The sequence below is a fragment of the Anoplopoma fimbria genome, chromosome 20 (assembly GCF_027596085.1).
Source record: "Anoplopoma fimbria isolate UVic2021 breed Golden Eagle Sablefish chromosome 20, Afim_UVic_2022, whole genome shotgun sequence".
Taxonomy (NCBI): domain Eukaryota; kingdom Metazoa; phylum Chordata; class Actinopteri; order Perciformes; family Anoplopomatidae; genus Anoplopoma; species Anoplopoma fimbria.
Window position 1 is genome coordinate 28,158,934 of NC_072468.1, and position 20,215 is coordinate 28,179,148.

The 20,215-nt window shown below is 44.8% G+C and overlaps 3 protein-coding genes across 3 annotated transcripts in view; 2 read left to right on the forward strand and 1 right to left on the reverse strand.

Annotated features, from left to right (window-relative positions):
• Positions 1 to 840: 840 nt before the first annotated feature.
• LOC129109296 (NLR family CARD domain-containing protein 3-like) lies at positions 841 to 7,386 on the forward strand. The gene is made up of 6 exons (XM_054621327.1): positions 841 to 1,045; positions 1,201 to 1,417; positions 1,637 to 3,440; positions 3,538 to 3,711; positions 6,348 to 6,394; positions 6,564 to 7,386. The coding sequence occupies exons 1-6, from the start codon at positions 1,043 to 1,045 to the stop codon at positions 7,184 to 7,186; spliced, it is 2,868 nt and encodes a 955-aa protein (XP_054477302.1). The 5' UTR covers positions 841 to 1,042; the 3' UTR covers positions 7,187 to 7,386.
• Positions 7,387 to 7,603: 217 nt separating this feature from the next.
• Positions 7,604 to 12,481, reverse strand: pmvk (phosphomevalonate kinase). Its single transcript, XM_054621854.1, has 5 exons — positions 12,082 to 12,481; positions 11,155 to 11,218; positions 10,604 to 10,756; positions 9,463 to 9,592; positions 7,604 to 8,801 (listed from the first exon to the last, which is right to left on the reverse strand). The coding sequence occupies exons 1-5, from the start codon at positions 12,174 to 12,176 to the stop codon at positions 8,653 to 8,655; spliced, it is 591 nt and encodes a 196-aa protein (XP_054477829.1). The 5' UTR covers positions 12,177 to 12,481; the 3' UTR covers positions 7,604 to 8,652.
• A 1,983-nt stretch (positions 12,482 to 14,464) lies between these two features.
• decr1 (2,4-dienoyl CoA reductase 1, mitochondrial) overlaps positions 14,465 to 20,215 on the forward strand; it is a 6,366-nt gene continuing 615 nt past the window's right edge. Inside the window, 11 exon segments of the mRNA XM_054621755.1 lie at positions 14,465 to 14,574; positions 16,867 to 17,000; positions 17,002 to 17,073; positions 17,761 to 17,818; positions 18,235 to 18,321; positions 18,454 to 18,579; positions 18,902 to 18,923; positions 19,409 to 19,508; positions 19,627 to 19,699; positions 19,820 to 19,966; positions 20,203 to 20,215. The exon segment at positions 20,203 to 20,215 is cut by the window's right edge and continues 50 nt beyond it. Of these exon segments, the coding sequence (XP_054477730.1) occupies positions 14,512 to 14,574; positions 16,867 to 17,000; positions 17,002 to 17,073; positions 17,761 to 17,818; positions 18,235 to 18,321; positions 18,454 to 18,579; positions 18,902 to 18,923; positions 19,409 to 19,508; positions 19,627 to 19,699; positions 19,820 to 19,966; positions 20,203 to 20,215 (895 nt within the window). The 5' untranslated portion in view covers positions 14,465 to 14,511.

Here is a 20,215-nt window from a genome sequence, read left to right on the forward strand (position 1 = left end):
AGCGTACGGTCACTTTTCATGTCAACACACACGGAGCAGATCAGTGATTATTTTCAGGATTTCCTCAGACAGACGACCTCTCGTGGTCGTTTGTATTTAGTTCTGAAGGATGAACGCTCTGCTGCCACACTGGAGACCAACCAGACTCTGAACCTGCTGAACATCACCTGAACAGGTGACTCACCTGGAGGAAATCCTGCAGCATGAGCTCCTTCTGAACCAGCACCGCTCTGTGACCCGTAGAGGTCAGCGACGCTCCAAAGGCCTCCAGTCCGGTCAATGAAGGACGGCCTTCAGAGTTTTAGGTCATTGTTGAACAAACAGCAGTTTTATTAAATCACTGCATTAATCTCTTGTTTCTATCAGGAGGAAGCTGGAACAACTGAACCCAGCTGTGTGTCCATGAAGAGTGACTGGTCTATGGATCATCCTATTATTCCTTCAAAGATGGACGCCACTCTGTTCAAAGGTGAGGATTTAAACTGATGATGAAAACAAAGTGATGATGTGTTTCTATCAGACTCTCTGTTGTGAGATCTCCAGTTTTTAAACCTTTACTGACTCAGATGAAGTTCTCTGAGCACCAACACTCTTCTTCATTGAAACACATTCACACTGGGAGCTGCCCAGTACAACCAGTCTGACACTGAGACGCTCCACTGGAGCAGCTGGAGGTTCTGGGTGCCTTGCTCCAGGGCTCTTCAGCAGTGTACAGTGAGGGAGGGAGAGCTACATGGAGGGCTTGGTGAGAGCTGTTGGGACTAAACCAAACTGACTGCTGAAGAAAACAGTGAGCTGAAAGACGGAGCTGTTGATTCTCAGTGGGATCAGCAGGATCAGTAGACCTTTACCAGTACAGGGAGTCATCTGATCCACATCCACATATCACTTCATGGACCTTTACCTTGTGTTTGTCTCTGTGTGGACAGACACAATGTGAGCTGATTCTTCATGATTCCTCCACAGAGAGGACCAGGAGAGCTCACAGGTTCCCAGAGGTCAGTCTGCCCAGCAGCATCAAACACACCTGGACTCCATATTTATGGTCTGTACATGTACAACTACTTTTACATCTATTCTGTTCACAATCATCTCCATGCTGCACTTTTTAGACCAGTGGATTGTCAGTCTGTCCAACATGGATCTGATGTTTGGTTCCATGGTTTTAGTTTGTGTCCTTCATATAATATTCTGTTCCAGCTGCTGGAGGAGAACATCCTCACTTTTGTGAAGAACGAGCTGAAGAAGGTCCGGAAGGTTATGAGTTCAGATTACCCAGAATGCTTAGAGAGTCAGAGGGAGGATGAAGAGCAGGATGAAGAGCAGAGGAGGAGCAGCAGAGAGGCATTTCTGAAGATCACACTGCACCTCCTGAGGAGAATGAAGCAGGAGGAGCTGGCTGACTGTCTGCAGAGCAGTAAGAGGATTTCTCTAAAGATTTAACATGCTGGAAGAATGGGACAACATGATAGAAGTTTACTAAACTCTCAATATGATGGACAGATCTTCATCAGATCAGTCTGTTTTCCTCCACTGATAAATAAAAATAATGAAGGAGGGAAAACTATTCAGCCAAACTCAAATGTTAACTTCTCTGACTCATTGATCTTCACTTTTGTTGTGTGTTTTTATTCAGGAAGTCATTCTGGAGTCTGTCAGCGTGAACTCAAATCTAACCTGAAGAAGAAGTTCCAGTGTGTGTTTGAGGGGATCGCTAAAGCAGGAAACCCAACCCTTCTGAACCAGATCTACACAGAGCTCTACATCACAGAGGGAGGGACTGCAGAGGTCAATGATGAACATGAGGTCAGACAGATTGAAACAGCATCCAGGAAACCAGACAGACCAGAAACAACCATCAGACAAGAAGACATCTTTAAAGCCTCACCTGGAAGAGAGGAACCAATCAGAACAGTGATGACAAAGGGAGTGGCTGGCATTGGGAAAACAGTCTTAACACAGAAGTTCACTCTGGACTGGGCTGAAGACAAAGCCAACCAGGACATACAGTTCACATTTCCATTCACCTTCAGAGAGCTGAATGTGCTGAAAGAGAAAAAGTACAGCTTGGTGGAACTTGTTCATCACTTCTTCTCTGAAACCAAAGAAGCAGGAATCTGCAGGTTTGAAGAGTTCCCGGTTGTGTTCATCTTTGACGGTCTGGATGAGTGTCGACTTCCTCTGGACTTCCACAACAATGAGATCCTGACTGATGTTACAGAGTCCACCTCAGTGGATGTGCTGCTGACAAACCTCATCAGGGGGAAACTGCTTCCCTCTGCTCGCCTCTGGATAACCACACGACCTGCAGCAGCCAATCAGATCCCTCCTGAGTGTGTTGGCATGGTGACAGAGGTCAGAGGGTTCACTGACCCCCAGAAGGAGGAGTACTTCAGGAAGAGATTCAGTGATAAGGAGCAGGCCAGCAGGATCATCTCCCACATCAAGACCTCACGAAGCCTCCACATCATGTGCCACATCCCAGTCTTCTGCTGGATCACTGCTACAGTTCTGGAGGATGTGTTGAAGACCAGAGAGGGAGGAGAGCTGCCCAAGACCCTGACTGAGATGTACATCCACTTCCTGGTGGTTCAGTCCAAACTGAAGAACGTCAAGTATGATGGAGGAGCTGAGACGGATCCACACTGGAGTCCAGAGAGCAGGAAGATGACTGAGTCTCTGGGAAAACTGGCTTTTGATCAGCTGCAGAAAGGAAACCTGATCTTCTATGAATCCGACCTGACAGAGTGTGGCATCGATATCAGAGCAGCCTCAGTGTACTCAGGAGTGTTCACACAGGTCTTTAGAGAGGAGAGAGGACTGTACCAGGACAAGGTGTTCTGCTTCATCCATCTGAGTGTTCAGGAGTTTCTGGCTGCTCTTCATGTCCATCTGACCTTCATCAACTCTGGTGTCAATCTGCTGTCAGAAGAACAAACAACCTCCCGGTTGTCTAAAGTCTTCAGAGACAAACCTGAACTAACACATCTCTACCAGAGTGCTGTGGACAAGGCCTTACAGAGTCCAAATGGACACCTGGACTTGTTCCTCCGCTTCCTCCTGGGTCTTTCACTGCAGACCAATCAGACTCTCCTACGAGGTCTGCTGACACAGACAGGAAGTAGCTCACAGACCAATCAGAGAACAGTCCAGTACATCAAGAAGAAGATCGACGAGGATCTCTCTGCAGAGAAAAGCATCAATCTGTTCCACTGTCTGAATGAACTGAATGATGGTTCTCTAGTGGAGGAGATCCAACAGTCCCTGAGTTCAGGACGTCTCTCCACAGATAAACTGTCTCCTGCTCAGTGGTCAGCTCTGGTCTTCATCTTACTGTCATCAGAAAAAGATCTGGACGTGTTTGACCTGAAGAAATACTCTGCTTCAGAGGAGGCTCTTCTGAGGCTGCTGCCAGTGGTCAAAGCCTCCAACAAAGCTCTGTAAGTACAGAGAGAGTTAGATTCATATATCATAACTTAAATATATTCCTGAATTTTCTACTTATTGTTTATTTTTTACTCATCCTTGTCTCTTCAGACTGAGTGGCTGTAACCTCTCAGAGAGAAGCTGTGAAGCTCTGTCCTCAGTCCTCAGCTCCCAGTCCTCTAGTCTGAGAGAGCTGGACCTGAGTAACAACAACCTGCAGGATTCAGGAGTGAAGCTGCTGTCTGCTGGACTGGAGAGTCCACACTGTGAACTGGAAACTCTCAGGTCAGGATTCAATTAATGTCCACTTAAATCCTGATTTACATTAATGGGTAAACTCGTAACCTTCATAAGATTCTCTCTGCTTGTGTGATTTCAATCACATATTACATTTTAATATATTTCTATAAATATATAATTGTTTTTTCTAACTCTGCTGTTATTAATTGAAATATCATCAACCAGTGATACCAGTAATGTTGTCAGATTGTTGATGGACATTGGTGGGTGTTTGGTTGTGACTAGAAACTGTCAGTACTGTTAATGAACCCACAGTAGGAAAGTGTCTCAGTACTGCAGAAACCTTCCAGCACTCACAGTTCCCTCAGATCATGTGACATGGTGTTGTTTGGTGTCAAACAGGCTGTTGTGATGAAGGCTGTGCTTCTCTGGACTCAGCTCTGAGCTCCAACCCCTCCCAGGAGAGCTGTGTGAGCTGTCTGATCCAGAGGACTGCTTCTGCTGGACTCAGCTCTGGAGACTCCAAACCTCCCAGGTATGAAGGAGCTGGACTGAGCTACAATTCCATCAGACAATCAGTCTGATGAGGCTGTCTGCTGGTAAAGCTGGTTATCCACCCTGGACTGGAAACACAAGCTGAAGAGGCCAGACTGCAGACACAAAATCATGGTGATAGAGGAGAACCTAAAAATATAGTTGCTCCCTGGTTCTCACATTTCCATAAGCATTATATTAGAGACTTTCTCAAACTGTTTGTTTTAAATATCAGAAACCAGTCAAGTACAGATAGATTGTTGATGGACATTAGTGGAACTGTTGTGACTAGGAACCAGATCAGTACCAGTTAATGTCACCCACAGTCAGATGGACACTGTCTCAGTACTCAGAAACCTTCCAGCCCTCACAGTTCCCTCAGATTTTGGTTCATGTGACATGTGTGTTGTTTGGTGTGTTTGCAGGCTGTCAGGCTGTCTGATCCACAGAGGAAGGCTGTGATTCTCTGGACTCAGGTTTGTGGGCTCAAAAACATCCCATCTGATGAGTTTGATGGACCTGAGCTGCCATCATCCAGTGTGTGACTGGAGTGAAGCTTTAGTCCAGCTGGTTGTGAAAAGATCAAACAGACAAAGAATCAAACCTGTTATGAAACCATCTTGCAGCCACAGATCAATCAGTGTGATAGAGAATGTTTTGAGCTGTTTTAAATGACCCTAGTTCACCTTCAAAACAGAGACTCATGGTTTGTTTTGTCACTGAAGTGTTCAGTTCCCTGGTTGATAAGAGTGGACTTGTTGAAACTACAGGTGACAGTCGACCACAGACGCTCAGTGGAGAACCAACAGCTGATTGTGGACATGGTGTGTCAGAGCCCAAAGAGGTTTATTTAGGACTGGACCAAAGTTTAGGGGAAATTCACATAAATTAATAAATGCTGTGCTCTGTGGCTGCCTTAAAACAGAGGGGTGTAGATATTCTAAACCTCCAGATTACATAATAGAAACAGTGTTGAAATGTTGCTAAATGAGTTACTGTGAAAGCAGTGTCAAATTCAGACACTTTGAACATCCAACCATCCACCTTCCTTTGGCTCTCCTGCATGGATGGTTTTGACTGGGTTTACAGCAGATAAATACTTAGTGACCAGGTGTAAACCACACATGAGAGATCCTCAGGCAGGACTCAACACACAAGAAAAATAAGTGCTTAGGCCTGTGACGTCGGTTCAGAATGAAAACACGTTGCTGCCTTCAGAGTCCACAGCAGCATGAACACAGAAAGTCAAACTCACAGTTCATAAAGTTTAAAACAGTTCGTTGTCCAACAGAAGAAAAACCAGTGATGATGTCACTGTGCTGACGGATAGAGGTCACTCATCAGAAACACAAACCAATAGTCATGATCCAAAACACAGTGAGCGTGTTGAGGAGAGAATGACAGATGTATGAGAAATAAACAAGACTAAGCATCGCACAAGTATTGTCTTCCTGTCTTTAGATAACAATAAATGAGTGTTGACTGTGTCCACAGCTTCAGTTTTTCAGAGTCTGTTTCCACTTGAACATTCATCAAGGTATCTACTTCATGTTTCTCTGAGTTTCTCAGGCTCTGTTTCTCATTCTTCTCTTTCACTACTTCTTCAACAGTCAGCTACGTAACACAAACACAAGTGGTCGCTGATTGAAACCAAAAACCAATCAATCAATATTTCTTATTTCAAACTCAGCTGAGGCACAATCAGTTTAGTCTTTTATTTTAACTTTAACTTACAGAGAAACCCATCTGTTTGGACTTCCATTGATCAGGTTAGAACAAACATTTCAAAGACTCTTATGAATCATGTTGATTTAACTGCTTATGTAAGACTGGTTGATCTTATGTCTCAGTTAACTACTTTATAAGACTATAATATGTCAGATTTTGTTACAGCTTGTTTTCATCCCACAAAGAAATAAACTATTAGGAACATATTGATTGAATCCCTAACTTTTACACCAGGGCTGAGTCATGAATGGAGTTGAACATAATAGCTGTCATAATCGGCCAAATCAGAAGAAGCTCCATGAAGTAAAGAATATGATGTGATTAATAATAAGTGCTCCATGTGAACATGAATACAAAGCTGTGTGTGAGATGATGTAATGTCCATGTCTCCATGCTGCTCTGACCCCTCCTCCTTTCAGGGTGGAGCCTGCTGGAGTCCGATGGGTCACACCAGGTCTGAGGAAGTGTAAGTGTGCTTTGAATCTGACTCATGAAAACAAAGCAGCACACATTCAACCATCTTCAAACTGTGACATCACTCATTCACATCTCTGATGTCATCATCACAGTGTCAACAGATGAACAGATGATAGATTAATAACTGCAGCTGTATTGTGTCTTGTTCTCTCCATCAGATTCCTGTGAACTCACACTCGACACAAACACAGTGAACAGAAACCTCAAACTGTCTGACAACAACAGGAAGGTGACACATGTGGAGGAGGATCAGTCATATCCTGATCATCCAGACAGATTTGACCACTGGGAGCAGCTGCTGTGTACAACTGGTCTGACTGGTCGCTGTTACTGGGAGGTGGAGTGGAGAGGATACGTTCATATATCAGTGAGTTACAGAGGAATCAGAAGGAGAGGAGACAGTGAAGACTGTTTGTTTGGAAGGAATGATCAGTCCTGGAGTCTGGAGTGCTGTGATGGTGGTTACTATGTCCGTCACAATAAGAGAGAAACACCCATCTCCTCCTCCTCCTCCTCCTCCTCTGGTAGAGTAGCAGTGTATGTGGACTGTCCTGCTGGCTCTCTGTCCTTCTACAGAGTCTCCTCTGACACACTGATCCACCCACTCCACACCTTCAACACCACATTCACTGAACCTCTTTATCCTGGGTTTGGGTTCGGGTTCAGGTTTGGGTTAATGTTCAGGTTTGGGTCCAGGTCTGGTTCCTCAGTGTCTCTGTGTTCTCTGGAGGAGGGAGAGTCTCCTCCTGGTAGAGAACCTTTCTCTCTGCTGACCAGATAGTTCAGTGTGTTCAGGATCACACAGCTGATGTGAGTTAGTAGCAACCTGATCTCAGTGGTTGTAAATGCAGTGTGAGCAGGTTGTGGGTACCTGAGCTGGTCTGGACTCTGGGGGGTTGAGAGCTCTCTGGGACTGAGCGAGGTCCATGTGATGACCTGAAATGATCAGTTGTCTGAGAGAAGTGTGAAACATGTTTTACTTTGTGTATAAAACTGAACTTTGTTGTCTTGAAACATTTGTTTGTGAAGAAAAACCTTATATACATATATGTATATATATATAAATTTCCCCGCTGTATATATATATATATATATATATATACTAATAAATATGGATTATCTTATCTTATCTTATCTTATATATATATATATATATGTATATATGTATATATAAATTATATATATACTATCTATCTACCCTGTTTAAGCTGAATGATCACAGTATGATTAACATTTAGATTAAAGTAAAGTTAGAAACATTCTAAACAGTAAATTGTATAAGTTGTAATGCCGTCTCATCTAATAATGGGTTATGATATTATATATATAAATACGTTAGCTAGGGTTCGGGTTAGGGCCGGTGTCGCGTTGAAGCATTTCTTTGTGCAACAAACAGAAAATGACCACGTGTGGCTCCTTAGAACTCTTTGACAACTGCAGCTGGTTGCTAGGAGACGGGAGCGGGAAAAGGGCGGGAAAGGCTTGTGAGGCAAACAGGAACTCCTCTGTGGACCAGACCGCCTCATCTCGGGGAGCGCTGGTGGAGACGCAGACAATGAGAGATTGCTTTTGTTCTTGGGGGCGTGGTTTAAGGGAGCCAATCACCGCGAGGCATTCCACTGCCATGTGTGGCGGGCCAATCGGAGCCACAGGTGACCTTTGACCTGATGACATGAATCAATAAAGTTTGGAGATGTTTTTACCTGGAGGCCGGTGATGATGTCACAGCTCATTGTAATAAATCATGACACAAAGCGAGACAGGATTTTATAAAATAAAAGCACGTCACTGGTTTGTAGATCTAAACCGACTTGAGTTTTTATTTCATTCTCAAAAATAAAATGTCATGAAAACATTTGACTTCATGTTTGTGTTGTGATACAGGTGAGAACGTCGTCAGAGCGACAGGTAAAGGTAAACAGTGTTAGCTCCATTAGCCCTGTTAGCTGCTACCCGCCGGCTCAGACGCAGCCATGTTGAGAGCCGTGTGGAGACAATCCCTCAATAAACAGATCAATAACATATCCTGTCCTTCTGGTTTCACCTCATTGATCAACAGATCAATCAGATTAGTATTCATATCTTCATTATAATAGTGTAGGACCGACTTTTTACAGATGACAATCTCCCATCAGCCTTTGCTCTGAGTGATGACGTAAACAACCTGAGTGAGTGACGGAGCTGCAGAACGTTATTGATCAGCTCTCAGCAGCCGTCCGTCATCATGAGACTATTGATCGGTGACTATCAGATTGATGATGACGCTGCTTCCTCAGCCAGCTTCAGGATTGGCTGCAGCTGCTCTTCTAAGGAGGGGGCGTCGGCCTCGTTAGTGATGATCCAATCAAATTCAACCCCGCTGTCCAGCCCACACTCTGACTCTGCATCGTCCACACCTGAGAGACACACAGGTAGAGAGACAGACGGGTTAACACACACACACACACACGTGTAGAGAGACAGACGGGTTAACACACACACACACACACACGTGTAGAGAGACAGACGGGTTAACACACACACACACACACACACACACACACACACACACACACACACACACACACACACACACACACACACACACACACACACACACACACACACAGGTAGAGAGACAGACGGGTTAACACACACACACACACACACACAGAGAGACAGACGGGTTAACACACACACACACACACACACACACACGGTAGAGAGACAGACGGGTTAACACACACACAGAGAGACAGACGGGTTAACACACACACAGGTAGAGAGACAGACGGGTTAACACACACACAGGTAGAGAGACAGACGGGTTAACACACACACAGGTAGAGAGACAGACGGGTTAACACACACACAGGTAGAGAGACAGACGGGTTAACACACACACAGGTAGAGAGACAGACGGGTTAACACACACACAGGTAGAGAGACAGACGGGTTAACACACACACAGGTAGAGAGACAGACGGGTTAACACACACACAGGTAGAGAGACAGACGGGTAAACAGGCACACAGGTAGAGAGACAGACGGGTAAACAGGCACACAGGTAGATCTTACCTGCTGAGAAGCTCCACCCCCTTTGTTTGCGTGTTTTTTCTGAACTTTGAACTCTGACAATTTGAGTCTGTCGGGGAAACTCCGACCAGAACCACTGAAGGTCTGACAGCCGCCGCGCATCACTCACCACCTGACCAATCAGAGAGCAGAGAGCATTAATCACCACCTGACCAATCAGAGAGCAGAGAGCATTAATCACCAGCTGACCAATCAGAGAGCATCAGACCAATCAGAGAGCATTAATCACCACCTGACCAATCAGAGAGCATTAATCACCAGCTGACCAATCAGAGAGCAGAGAGCATCACTCACCAGCTGACCAATCAGAGCAGAGAGCATTAATCACCAGCTGACCAATCAGAGAGCAGAGAGCATTAATCACCAGCTGACCAATCAGAGAGCAGAGAGCATTAATCACCAGCTGACCAATCAGAGAGCAGAGAGCATTAATCACCAGCTGACCAATCAGAGAGCATTAATCACCAGCTGACCAATCAGAGAGCATTAATCACCAGCTGACCAATCAGAGAGCAGAGAGCATTAATCACCAGCTGACCAATCAGAGAGCAGAGAGCATTAATCACCAGCTGACCAATCAGAGAGCAGAGCTGTTAGTTTTGAAGTTGAAGCACTAAACAGATTTTGAATCGACTTTGTTTCATAAGTTCTGAGCGTTAGTTTCACCAGCTGACCAATCAGAGAGCAGAGCTCAACCCAAAACGTTTAAGTCACTAAACAGATTTTGAATCGACTTTGTTTCATAAGTTCTGACGTAGTAAACATTTAAGTCACATGATCTTTACTGATATTGTCTTTGTCTCCTGAAGACATGAAACGTGACCAACAGCAGCTGACCTCAGAACCGTTCCCACGTGTTCTCCGTTTCCTCTCTGGGTCGGTGGAGGCCTCTAGTTTAGTTTCAGTTTCACAGCCTCTTCTTCTTCTGCTTCATGTTTAGCGGTAGATTAAACACATGGTTAGCTTGAGGCTAACCACAGGACAGACACGCTGGCTCCTTGGCTAGCTGGCTACTTCCGCCATGCTTTCATGCTACGCTGGGCCTTTGACATGGCATTGAGTGGTTTAACTATCTAGCATACGTGGCTACTTCCGCCATGCTAACACGCCGCCGGTGACGTACCCAGACGGGTTGCCGTGCTCCTCTGGTTGCTAGGCGACAGAAGAATCCGGCGTCCTGGCGACGCCGAGTTTCTCCCCAACGAATCATGTCGGCTCGATACTGCTCCTTATAAAGACCAGCACCCAGCAGCTGCTCCAGGTCCAGACCCTGCTCCTGCAGAACCAGCAGAACCAGCAGAACCAGCAACTCAGCAGAGAGGCTTCCATGTGTGTGTGTGTGTGTGTGTGTGTGTGTGTGAGTGAGTGAGTGAGTGAGTGAGTGAGTGTGTGTGTGTGAGTGTGTGTGTTAGTGTGTGTGTGTGTGTGTGTGTGTGTTAGTGAGTGTGTGTGTGTGTGTGTGTTAGTGAGTGAGTGTGTGTAGTGTGTGTGTGTGTGTGTGTGTTAGTGTGTGTGTGTGTGTGTGTGTGTGTGTGTGTGTGTTGTGTGTGTGTGTGTGTGTGTGTTAGTTAGTGAGTGTGTGTGTGTGTGTGTGTGTGTGTGTGTGTGTGTGTGTGTTAGTGTGTGTGTGTGTGTGTGTGTGTTAGTGAGTGTGTGTGTGTGTGTGTGTCTCACCTGAGCGTACTGCTGTTTCAGAGGTCCAGACAGACGAAGGACGCAGCAAACATCTGACCCTAAACTACAGAAGAAGACAGGTGAGCTTCATACAGAACTCTAACAAAGTACTGCAGTACTCTAACAAAGTACTCTAAAAGTACTGCAGTACTCTAACAAAGTACTACATTACTCTAACAAAGTACTACAGTACTCTAACAAAGTACTCTAAAAGTACTGCAGTACTCTAACAAAGTACTGCAGTACTACAGTACTCTAACAAAGTACTACAGTACTCTAACAAAGTACTACAGAACTCTAACAAAGTACTACAGTACTCTAACAAAGTACTACAGAACTCTAACAAAGTACTACAGAACTCTAACAAAGTACTACAGTACTCTAACAAAGTACTACAGAACTCTAACAAAGTACTACAGAACTCTAACAAAGTACTACAGAACTCTAACTCTAATGACAACAGATCAATAATAACAGATCAATAACAACAGATCAATAACACCAATAACAACAGATCAATAATAACAGATCAATAACAGATCAATAATAACAGATCAATAACAACAGATCAATAATAACAGATCAATAACAGATCAATAACAACAGATCAATAATAACAGATCAATAACAACAGATCAATAACAGATCAATAACAACAGATCAATAACAACAGATCAATAACAGATCAATAACAACAGATCAATAACAGATCAATAACAACAGATCAATAACAGATCAATAACAGATCAATAACAGATCAATAACAACAGATCAATAATAACAGATCAATAACAACAGATCAATAACAACAGATCAATAACAGATCAATAACAACAGATCAATAACAGATCAATAACAACAGATCAATAACAACAGATCAATAACAGATCAATAACAGATCAATAACAACAGATCAATAACAGGTACCGGTCGTGGATCAGGTCCGTCACGTGGTCTTTCCCGGACTTGCGTTTCCCGCTGAAGAGCAGAACCAGACCCGGTTCAGGGACTCGACCCTCCATCCTGCTGGTCTCTGCTGGTCTCCTCTCTGCTGGTCTCCTCTCTGCTGGTCTCTACTGGTCTCCTCTCTGCTGGTCTCTACTGGTCTCCTCTCTACTGGTCTCCTCTCTGCTGGTCTCCTCTCTACTGGTCTCCTCTCTGCTGGTCTCTGCTGGTCTCCTCTCTGCTGGTCTCTACTGGTCTCCTCTCTACTGGTCTCCTCTCTGCTGGTCTCCTCTCTGCTGGTCTCTACTGGTCTCCTCTCTGCTGGTCTCCTCTCTACTGGTCTCCTCTCTGCTGGTCTCCTCTCTACTGGTCTCCTCTCTGCTGGTCTCCTCTCTACTGGTCTCCTCTCTACTGGTCTCCTCTGCTGGTCTCCTCTCTGCTCTCTACTGGTCTCCTCTCTACTGGTCTCCTCTCTGCTGGTCTCCTCTCTGCTGGTCTCCTCTCTACTGGTCTCCTCTCTGCTGGTCTCCTCTCTACTGGTCTCCTCTCTGGTCTCCTCTCTGGTCTCCTCTCTGCTGGTCTCCTCTCTACTGGTCTCCTCTCTGCTGGTCTCCTCTCTGCTGGTCTCCTCTCTCTGCTCCTCTCTGCTGGTCTCCTCTCTACTGGTCTCCTCTCTACTGGTCTCCTCTCTGCTGGTCTCCTCTCTGCTGGTCTCCTCTCTACTGGTCTCCTCTCTGCTGGTCTCCTCTCTACTGGTCTCCTCTCTGCTGGTCTCCTCTCTGCTCTCTACTGGTCTCCTCTCTACTGGTCTCCTCTCTGCTGGTCTCCTCTCTACTGGTCTCCTCTGCTGGTCTCTACTGGTCTCCTCTCTGCTGGTCTCCTCTCTGCTGGTCTCCTCTCTGCTGGTCTCCTCTCTGCTGGTCTCCTCTCTGCTGGTCTCCTCTCTACTGGTCTCCTCTCTGCTGGTCTCCTCTCTGCTGGTCTCCTCTCTGCTGGTCTCCTCTCTACTGGTCTCCTCTCTGCTGGTCTCCTCTCTGCTCTCTACTGGTCTCCTCTCTGCTGGTCTCCTCTCTGCTGGTCTCCTCTCTGCTCTCTACTGGTCTCCTCTCTACTGGTCTCCTCTCTGCTGGTCTGCTCTCTGCTGGTCTCTACTGGTCTCCTACTGGTCTCCTCTCCTGGTCTCTGCTGGTCTCCTCTCTACTGGTCTCCTCTCTGCTGGTCTCCTCTCTGCTGGTCTCCTCTCTGCTGGTCTCCTCTCTGGTCTGGTCTCCTCTGCTGGTCTCCTCTCTACTGGTCTCCTCTCTGCTGGTCTCCTCTCTGCTGGTCTCCTCTCTGCTGGTCTCCTCTCTACTGGTCTCCTCTCTGCTGGTCTCCTCTCTGCCAGAGAACACAGACGCGTTGTTCTGACGTCACATCCTTTGCACACGTCACGGTGACACGTGGTCCTCGTCCCATTCTGGACGGAACCATCGCGGCTCACAGGAGGGGGGCGACGTAAACCACTGTTTATGACCAATAACATATATAATATAATAATATTATTATCATCATTATTATCATCATTATTATCATTATTATTATTATTATTATTATTATTATTTATTATTATTATTATTATTATTTATTATTATTATTATTATTATTATTATTATTATTATTATTATTATTATTATTATTATTATCATTATTATCATTATTATTATCATTATTATCATTATTATTATCATTATTATCATTATTATTATCATCATTATTATTATTATTATTATGTCTGATCATATTATCATTATTATTATTATTATTATTATTATTATTATTATTATTATTATTATTATTATTATTATTATGTCTGATCATATTATTATTATTATGTCTGATCATATTATTATTATTATTATGTCTGATCATATTATTATTATTATGTCTGATCATATTATTATTATTATTATTATGTCTGATCATATTATTATTATTATGTCTGATCATATTATTATTATTATTATGTCTGATCATATTATTATTATTATTATTATGTCTGATCATATTATTATTATTATGTCTGATCATATTATTATTATTATGTCTGATCATATTATTATTATTATTATTATTATTATTATGTCTGATCATATTATTATTATTATTATGTCTGATCATATTATTATTATTATTATGTCTGATCATATTATTATTATTATGTCTGATCATATTATTATTATTATGTCTGATCATATTATTATTATTATGTCTGATTCATATTATTATTGTGTCATTGTGTCACATGTGTCATTGTGTCATTGTGTCACATGTGTCATTGTGTCATTGTGTCATTGTGTCACATGCTGTCTGCACACAGCCCCCCCTCTCCTCCGTGTTGGTCTGATCCGGGTCAAAGGTCACCGGCTGAACAACATGGCGGCCTCTGTTCTTCGGGGGAGAGCGGCTCTGCGCTCCGCGAGGCCTTCCGTCCGTCCGGTGAGTGACAGGTTCGTCCTGGTCAGAATCATCACCGCGCACTGCATGCTGGGTAGATATGTGTCCGCACTGATCCCGACCTGACGTCATGAAGACGTGTTCAACGATGACCTCAGAGAGCTGATTGGCTCCTCGTTTAGAGGCGCAGTGCATGATGGGAAACGCCTGCTGTCTGATCAGAGAGCTGATTGGCTCCTCGTTTAGAGGCGCAGTGCATGATGGGAAACGCCTGCTGTCTGATCAGAGAGCTGATTGGCTCCTAGCTTAGAGGCGCAGTGCATGATGGGAAACGCCTGCTGTCTGATCAGAGAGCTGATTGGCTCCTAGCTTAGAGGCGCAGTGCATGATGGGAAACGCCTGCTGTCTGATCAGAGAGCTGATTGGCTCCTAGCTTAGAGGCGCAGTGCATGATGGGAAACGCCTGCTGTCTGATCAGAGAGCTGATTGGCTCCTAGCTTAGAGGCGCAGTGCATGATGGGAAACGCCTGCTGTCTGATCAGAGAGCTGATTGGCTCTTAGTTTAGACAACAAACACCACGTTTGTAGAAAATTCTTATTTTCTGTGTAAATGTAAGATTTGATGCTAGATTGTTGACTAGTGGACTCACGTTGTGCAATGATGATAATAATCATAATAATTGTTATTATAATGATTATTATTATTATTATCATAATAAATAAGGTTATTTATTAAGTATCTGTAAATAAAGATATTTATTGACAAAGCCTAATTCCATGTTGATGTCAACATGTTTTCAGTCCACAGATTAACGATGTGAAGCATCAGAACCCTTTAAAGGAGAGAACCATGTCACTGATGGACATCATAGAACCCAAACGTAGTCTAAACTACGGATAGCCTACAGACGTAGTCCATAAACTACAGGTGGCCTACAAACGTAGTCTATAAACTACAGGTGGCCTACAAACATAGTCTATAAACTACAGGTGGCCTACAAACGTAGTCTATAAACTACAGGTGGCCTACAAACGTAGTCTATAAACTACAGGTGGCCTACAAACGTAGTCTATAAACTACAGGTAGCCTACAAACGTAGTCCATAAACTACAGGTGGCCTACAAACGTAGTCCATAAACTACAGGTGGCCTACAAACGTAGTCCATAAACTACAGGTGGCCTACAAACGTAGTCCATAAACTACAGGTGGCCTACAAACGTAGTCTATAAACTACAGGTGGCCTACAAACGTAGTCTATAAACTACAGGTGGCCTACAAACGTAGTCCATAAACTACAGGTGGCCTACAAACGTAGTCCATAAACTACAGGTGGCCTACAAACGTAGTCTATAAACTACAGGTGGCCTACAAACGTAGTCTATAAACTACAGGTGGCCTACAAACGTAGTCCATAAACTACAGGTGGCCTACAAACGTAGTCTATAAACTACAGGTGGCCTACAAACGTAGTCTATAAACTACAGGTGGCCTACAAACGTAGTCCATAAACTACAGATGGCCTACAAACGTAGTCTATAAACTACAGGTGGCCTACAAACGTAGTCTATAAACTACAGGTGGCCTACAAACGTAGTCTATAAACTACAGGTGGCCTACATATGTAACGAACAGGAAGTAAACATTTCAACGACTTCCTGTGTTACATTACATTACATTACATTACATTACAGTCATTTAGCAGACGCTTTTATCCAAAGCGACTTACAGGAAGTGTATTCAACATAGGTATTCAAGAGAACTACTAGTCACCAGAAGTCATCAGTGCATCTCCTTTCTTAAACGTGTTTTCATTGAAGGCTGAACACTGTTCCTCTTCATCACAGTTTTCTTTAGCGCCCCCTGCTGCTGCTGCTGCTCTCGTCCACTTTCGAGGCGCAGTCAACTCCAACGAACCCATTTAAACACGTCAACTGTGATGAAGGAGTGACGTATCTACAGACACGTGACGTCAGAGAGAAAAAAACACAATCAATCAATGATTAAAATCAATACTCTGTGATCAGTGAGTCAGATCATATCAGAGATTATTTACTGAACGCGGGTTCAATCAAACATTTTAATAACTTAACCGTTTCCGTAGTTTGACCTTTCACCTTCGCGACCTGCCGCACGTGCACTGTTGCAGCTCGGACAGGTACATCCGGTCCTGAGAACGTTAAGATGCTGATGACGTTCCTTTAAAGATGATCTGTTTATATTTATAATCCATAAATGAAAACTAAAACACATCCAACATGAAGCCATGTGAGCGTCCTCCAGAGGAACGCCTTGACCTCTGACCTCATGACTTTAAATCTGCTCTCTGTTTCAGTCATGGCTCCACAGCTCTCCTCCTCTTCCTCAGCAGTCCGGCTCTCCTCCTCTTCCTCAGGCGGCGTTCTTCCCGCCGGTGGACGCCGTCATGCTGCCGACAGGAAGTTTCAACAACCGGGTGGCGTTCATCACGGGGGACGGGCCTGGGCCGGGCCATGACCACCGCTCTGTCCCAGCTGGGAGCGCAGTGCGTCATCGCCAGCAGGTCAGAGGTCAAACAGGAACCAGACGGAGAGCTCCTCCCCTCTCTCTGTTAGATACAGAACATGATGCTGACCTCAGAGCAGCCATCAGACGCCTCCTCCTCTCTGAGCTCTGATTAGGATGTAAATGTGAACCCCAGAGGGACGTTGGTTCCAGAGGAAACACTACACGTTTTGTTTTAACCTCCTAATCCTAAAAGGTTTCACAACATGCACAGCAGAGGAACATGTGACGTCTTTACCTTTAGAACACGTCAGTCTGTAGATCGGCCAGCAGGAGGCAGCAGAACACAGACCTGTGAGGGAGGGAGGCAGAGTAAAGTACCTGACCGGCTGCTACGTTACCATGGAGACCACTGTCACACACGACATCCCATAACTAAACATTAGAGAACAGAGGAGTGGACATCTTTATAGAAATAGGTTCTAAAGATAAAAATGAAACGTGAAGGAACAACACGGTTACAATCATTGAAACACATTCAGTAAACCCTCAGTAGCTAGTGTAGCTTAGCATAGCTTAGCATAGCTTAGCATAGCTTAGCTTAGCATAGCTTAGCATAGCTTAGCTTAGCATAGCTTAGTGTAGCATATCAATGCTAACGCTAGTTAATGCCTTTTCATGAACGTTGCTCAAATAGTTTCAAGATGTGATTATTAAATCTTGACTTCATGTGTTTCTGATTCAGGAAGCTGGACGTCCTGCAGAAAACAGCCGAAGAGATCAGCAGCCAGACTGGAAACAAGGTACCAACCAGAACCAGAACCTGAACCAGAACCAGAACCTGAACCAGAACCTGAACCTGAACCTGAACCAGACTGACCTGACCCCTCACCTGACACTCAGTTCAGATTCAGTCTGCAGCTCCTCTTGTTATTGATCTGTTGGTTTAACCGACTTCATGAACAGGAGACACTTGTAGATCAATAAACTTCTGGTTGTGATTTATAAAGGGGACATTGATCCAGTCTGATCTGGACTGATCTGGTCTGAACTGATCTGATCTGGTCTGAACTGATCTGACTCTGGTCTGAACTCTGATCTGGTCTGAACTGAACTGGTCTGAACTAGTCTGAACTAGTCTGAACTGATCTGATCTGGTCTGAACTAGTCTGATCTGGTCTGATCTGGTCTGATCTGGTCCCCCCTCTGTCTGTCTCAGGTCCATGTGGTTCAGCTAGATGTCAAAGATCCTGAGGCGGTCTCTCGTTGTGTGGACCAGGTGGAGTCTCTGACGGGACTTCCTGATGTAAGAACACAAACACAGCGTTAGTTTTTCTGTACTTGTGAGGACCCTCATTGGATCAGAGCTCTGACTGCTCAGCTGTGATTAAACTACTGGTGATGACATCACAGTGCTCTTGTCTCCTGATTGGTCCAGGTGATCATCAACAATGCAGCAGGAAACTTTGTCTGTCCGTCAGAACATCTGTCGCCGAACGCCTGGAAGAGCATCACAGACATCGTCCTGAACGGGACCGCCTTCGTTACTCTGGAGCTCGGCAAAAGACTGAGAGTCCAGAAAGTCAGAACTGATCCAGAGTCAGAGACTGATCCAGAGTCAGAAAGACTGATCCAGAGTCAGAGACAGAGACTGATCCAGAGTCAGAGACTGATCCAGAGTCAGAAACTGATCCAGAGTCAGAGACTGATCCAGAGTCAGAGACTGATCCAGAGTCAGAGACTGATCCAGAGTCAGAAAGGTCAGAGACTGATCCAGAGTCAGAGAGGTCAGACTGATCCAGAGTCAGAGACTGATCCAGGTCAGAGACTGATCCAGAGTCAGTCAGAGACTGATCAGAGTCAGAGAGAGTCTGATCCAGAGTCAGAGACTGATCCAGAGTCAGAAAGGTCAGAGACAGATCCAGAGTCAGAAAGGTCAGAGACTGATCCAGAGTCAGAGACAGATCCAGAGTCAGAAAGGTCAGAGACTGATCCAGAGTCAGAGACTGATCCAGAGTCAGAGACTGATCCAGAGTCAGAGACTGATCCAGAGTCAGGTGATCCAGAGTCAGAGACTGATCCAGAGTCAGAGACTGATCCAGAGTCAGAGAGGTCAGAGACTGATCCAGAGTCAGAGAGGTCAGACTGATCCAGAGTCAGAGAGGTCAGACTGATCCAGAGTCAGAGAGGTCAGACTGATCCAGAGTCAGAGAGGTCAGACTGATCCAGAGTCAGAGTCTTCGTTTAGCTAATGTCTTTAGCAACACTCCGTTTGCTGGTTTTTCCTTCAACCTCCTGATGTCCCTTCATTGTTTACTCTTTGTTCTTATTGTTTATTGTTCTTGTTGTTTTTGTTGTTGTTCTTATTGTTCTTGTTGTTTATTGTTGTCCAGGTGCGTCCTTCCTGGCCATCACCACCATCTACGCTGAGTCTGGTTCTGGTTTCGTGGTCCCGAGTGCGTCGGCGAAGGCTGGAGTCGAGGCACTCTACAAGTCAGTCTGACCTTTAACCTTTCAGCTGTTCTCAGATCACAATGGCTGCCGTCATCTTAAGGTCATTATGAAGTCGGTTGCCATGACAACACTGTTGTTGTTGTTGTTGTGTGTGCAGGTCTCTGGCTGCAGAGTGGGGGCGCTACGGCCACAGGTTCAACATAATCCAGCCTGGACCAATCAGAACCAAGGTACCGCCCACCTGCTTGTGCTGCTGATAGCTGATGACGTTTGTTTGTTTACCTGTTGTTGTTTACCTGTTTTATACCTGTTGTTGTTTGTTGTTGTTTATTGTTGTTGTTTGTGTTCAGGGGGCCTTCAGCCGTCTGGACCCAACTGGAGAATTTGAGAAGTCGATGATCGGTCGGATCCCGATTGGTCGACTCGGAACACCGACAGAGATCGCAAACCTGGCAGCGTACATCAGCAGCGACTACGCTACCTGGATGTCTGGAGCTGTGAGTTCAACTGATCCTGGATCAGAGCTCAGACTGATCTTAAATCAGAGCTCAGAATGATCTCAGGTCAGAGGTTACACTGATCTCAGGTCAGAGGTTAGACTGATCTCAGGTCAGGTTAGACTGATCTCAGGTCAGGTTAGACTGATCTCAGGTCAGAGGTTAGACTGATCTCAGGTCAGAGATTAGACTGATCTCAGGTGTATAACATCTCCTTGTGTGTGTTTGGTGTTCAGGTGATTCGGTACG

Bases quoted from the DNA above. Each gene is read 5' to 3' on its own strand.
- LOC129109296 (XM_054621327.1), top strand. The intron at 3,441-3,537 runs GTAAGTACAGAG...TTGTCTCTTCAG, and splicing joins AAAGCCTCCAACAAAGCTCT to ACTGAGTGGCTGTAACCTCT. The intron at 6,395-6,563 runs GTAAGTGTGCTT...TCTCTCCATCAG, and splicing joins CACACCAGGTCTGAGGAAGT to ATTCCTGTGAACTCACACTC.
- pmvk (XM_054621854.1), bottom strand. From the start codon at position 12,176: ATGGAGGGTCGAGTCCCTGAACCGGGTCTGGTTCTGCTCTTCAGCGGG. The intron at 11,219-12,081 runs GTACCTGTTATT...CTTCTTCTGTAG, and splicing joins ACGGACCTGATCCACGACCG to TTTAGGGTCAGATGTTTGCT. The intron at 8,802-9,462 runs GTAAGATCTACC...TGTGTCTCTCAG, and splicing joins GGGGTGGAGCTTCTCAGCAG to GTGTGGACGATGCAGAGTCA.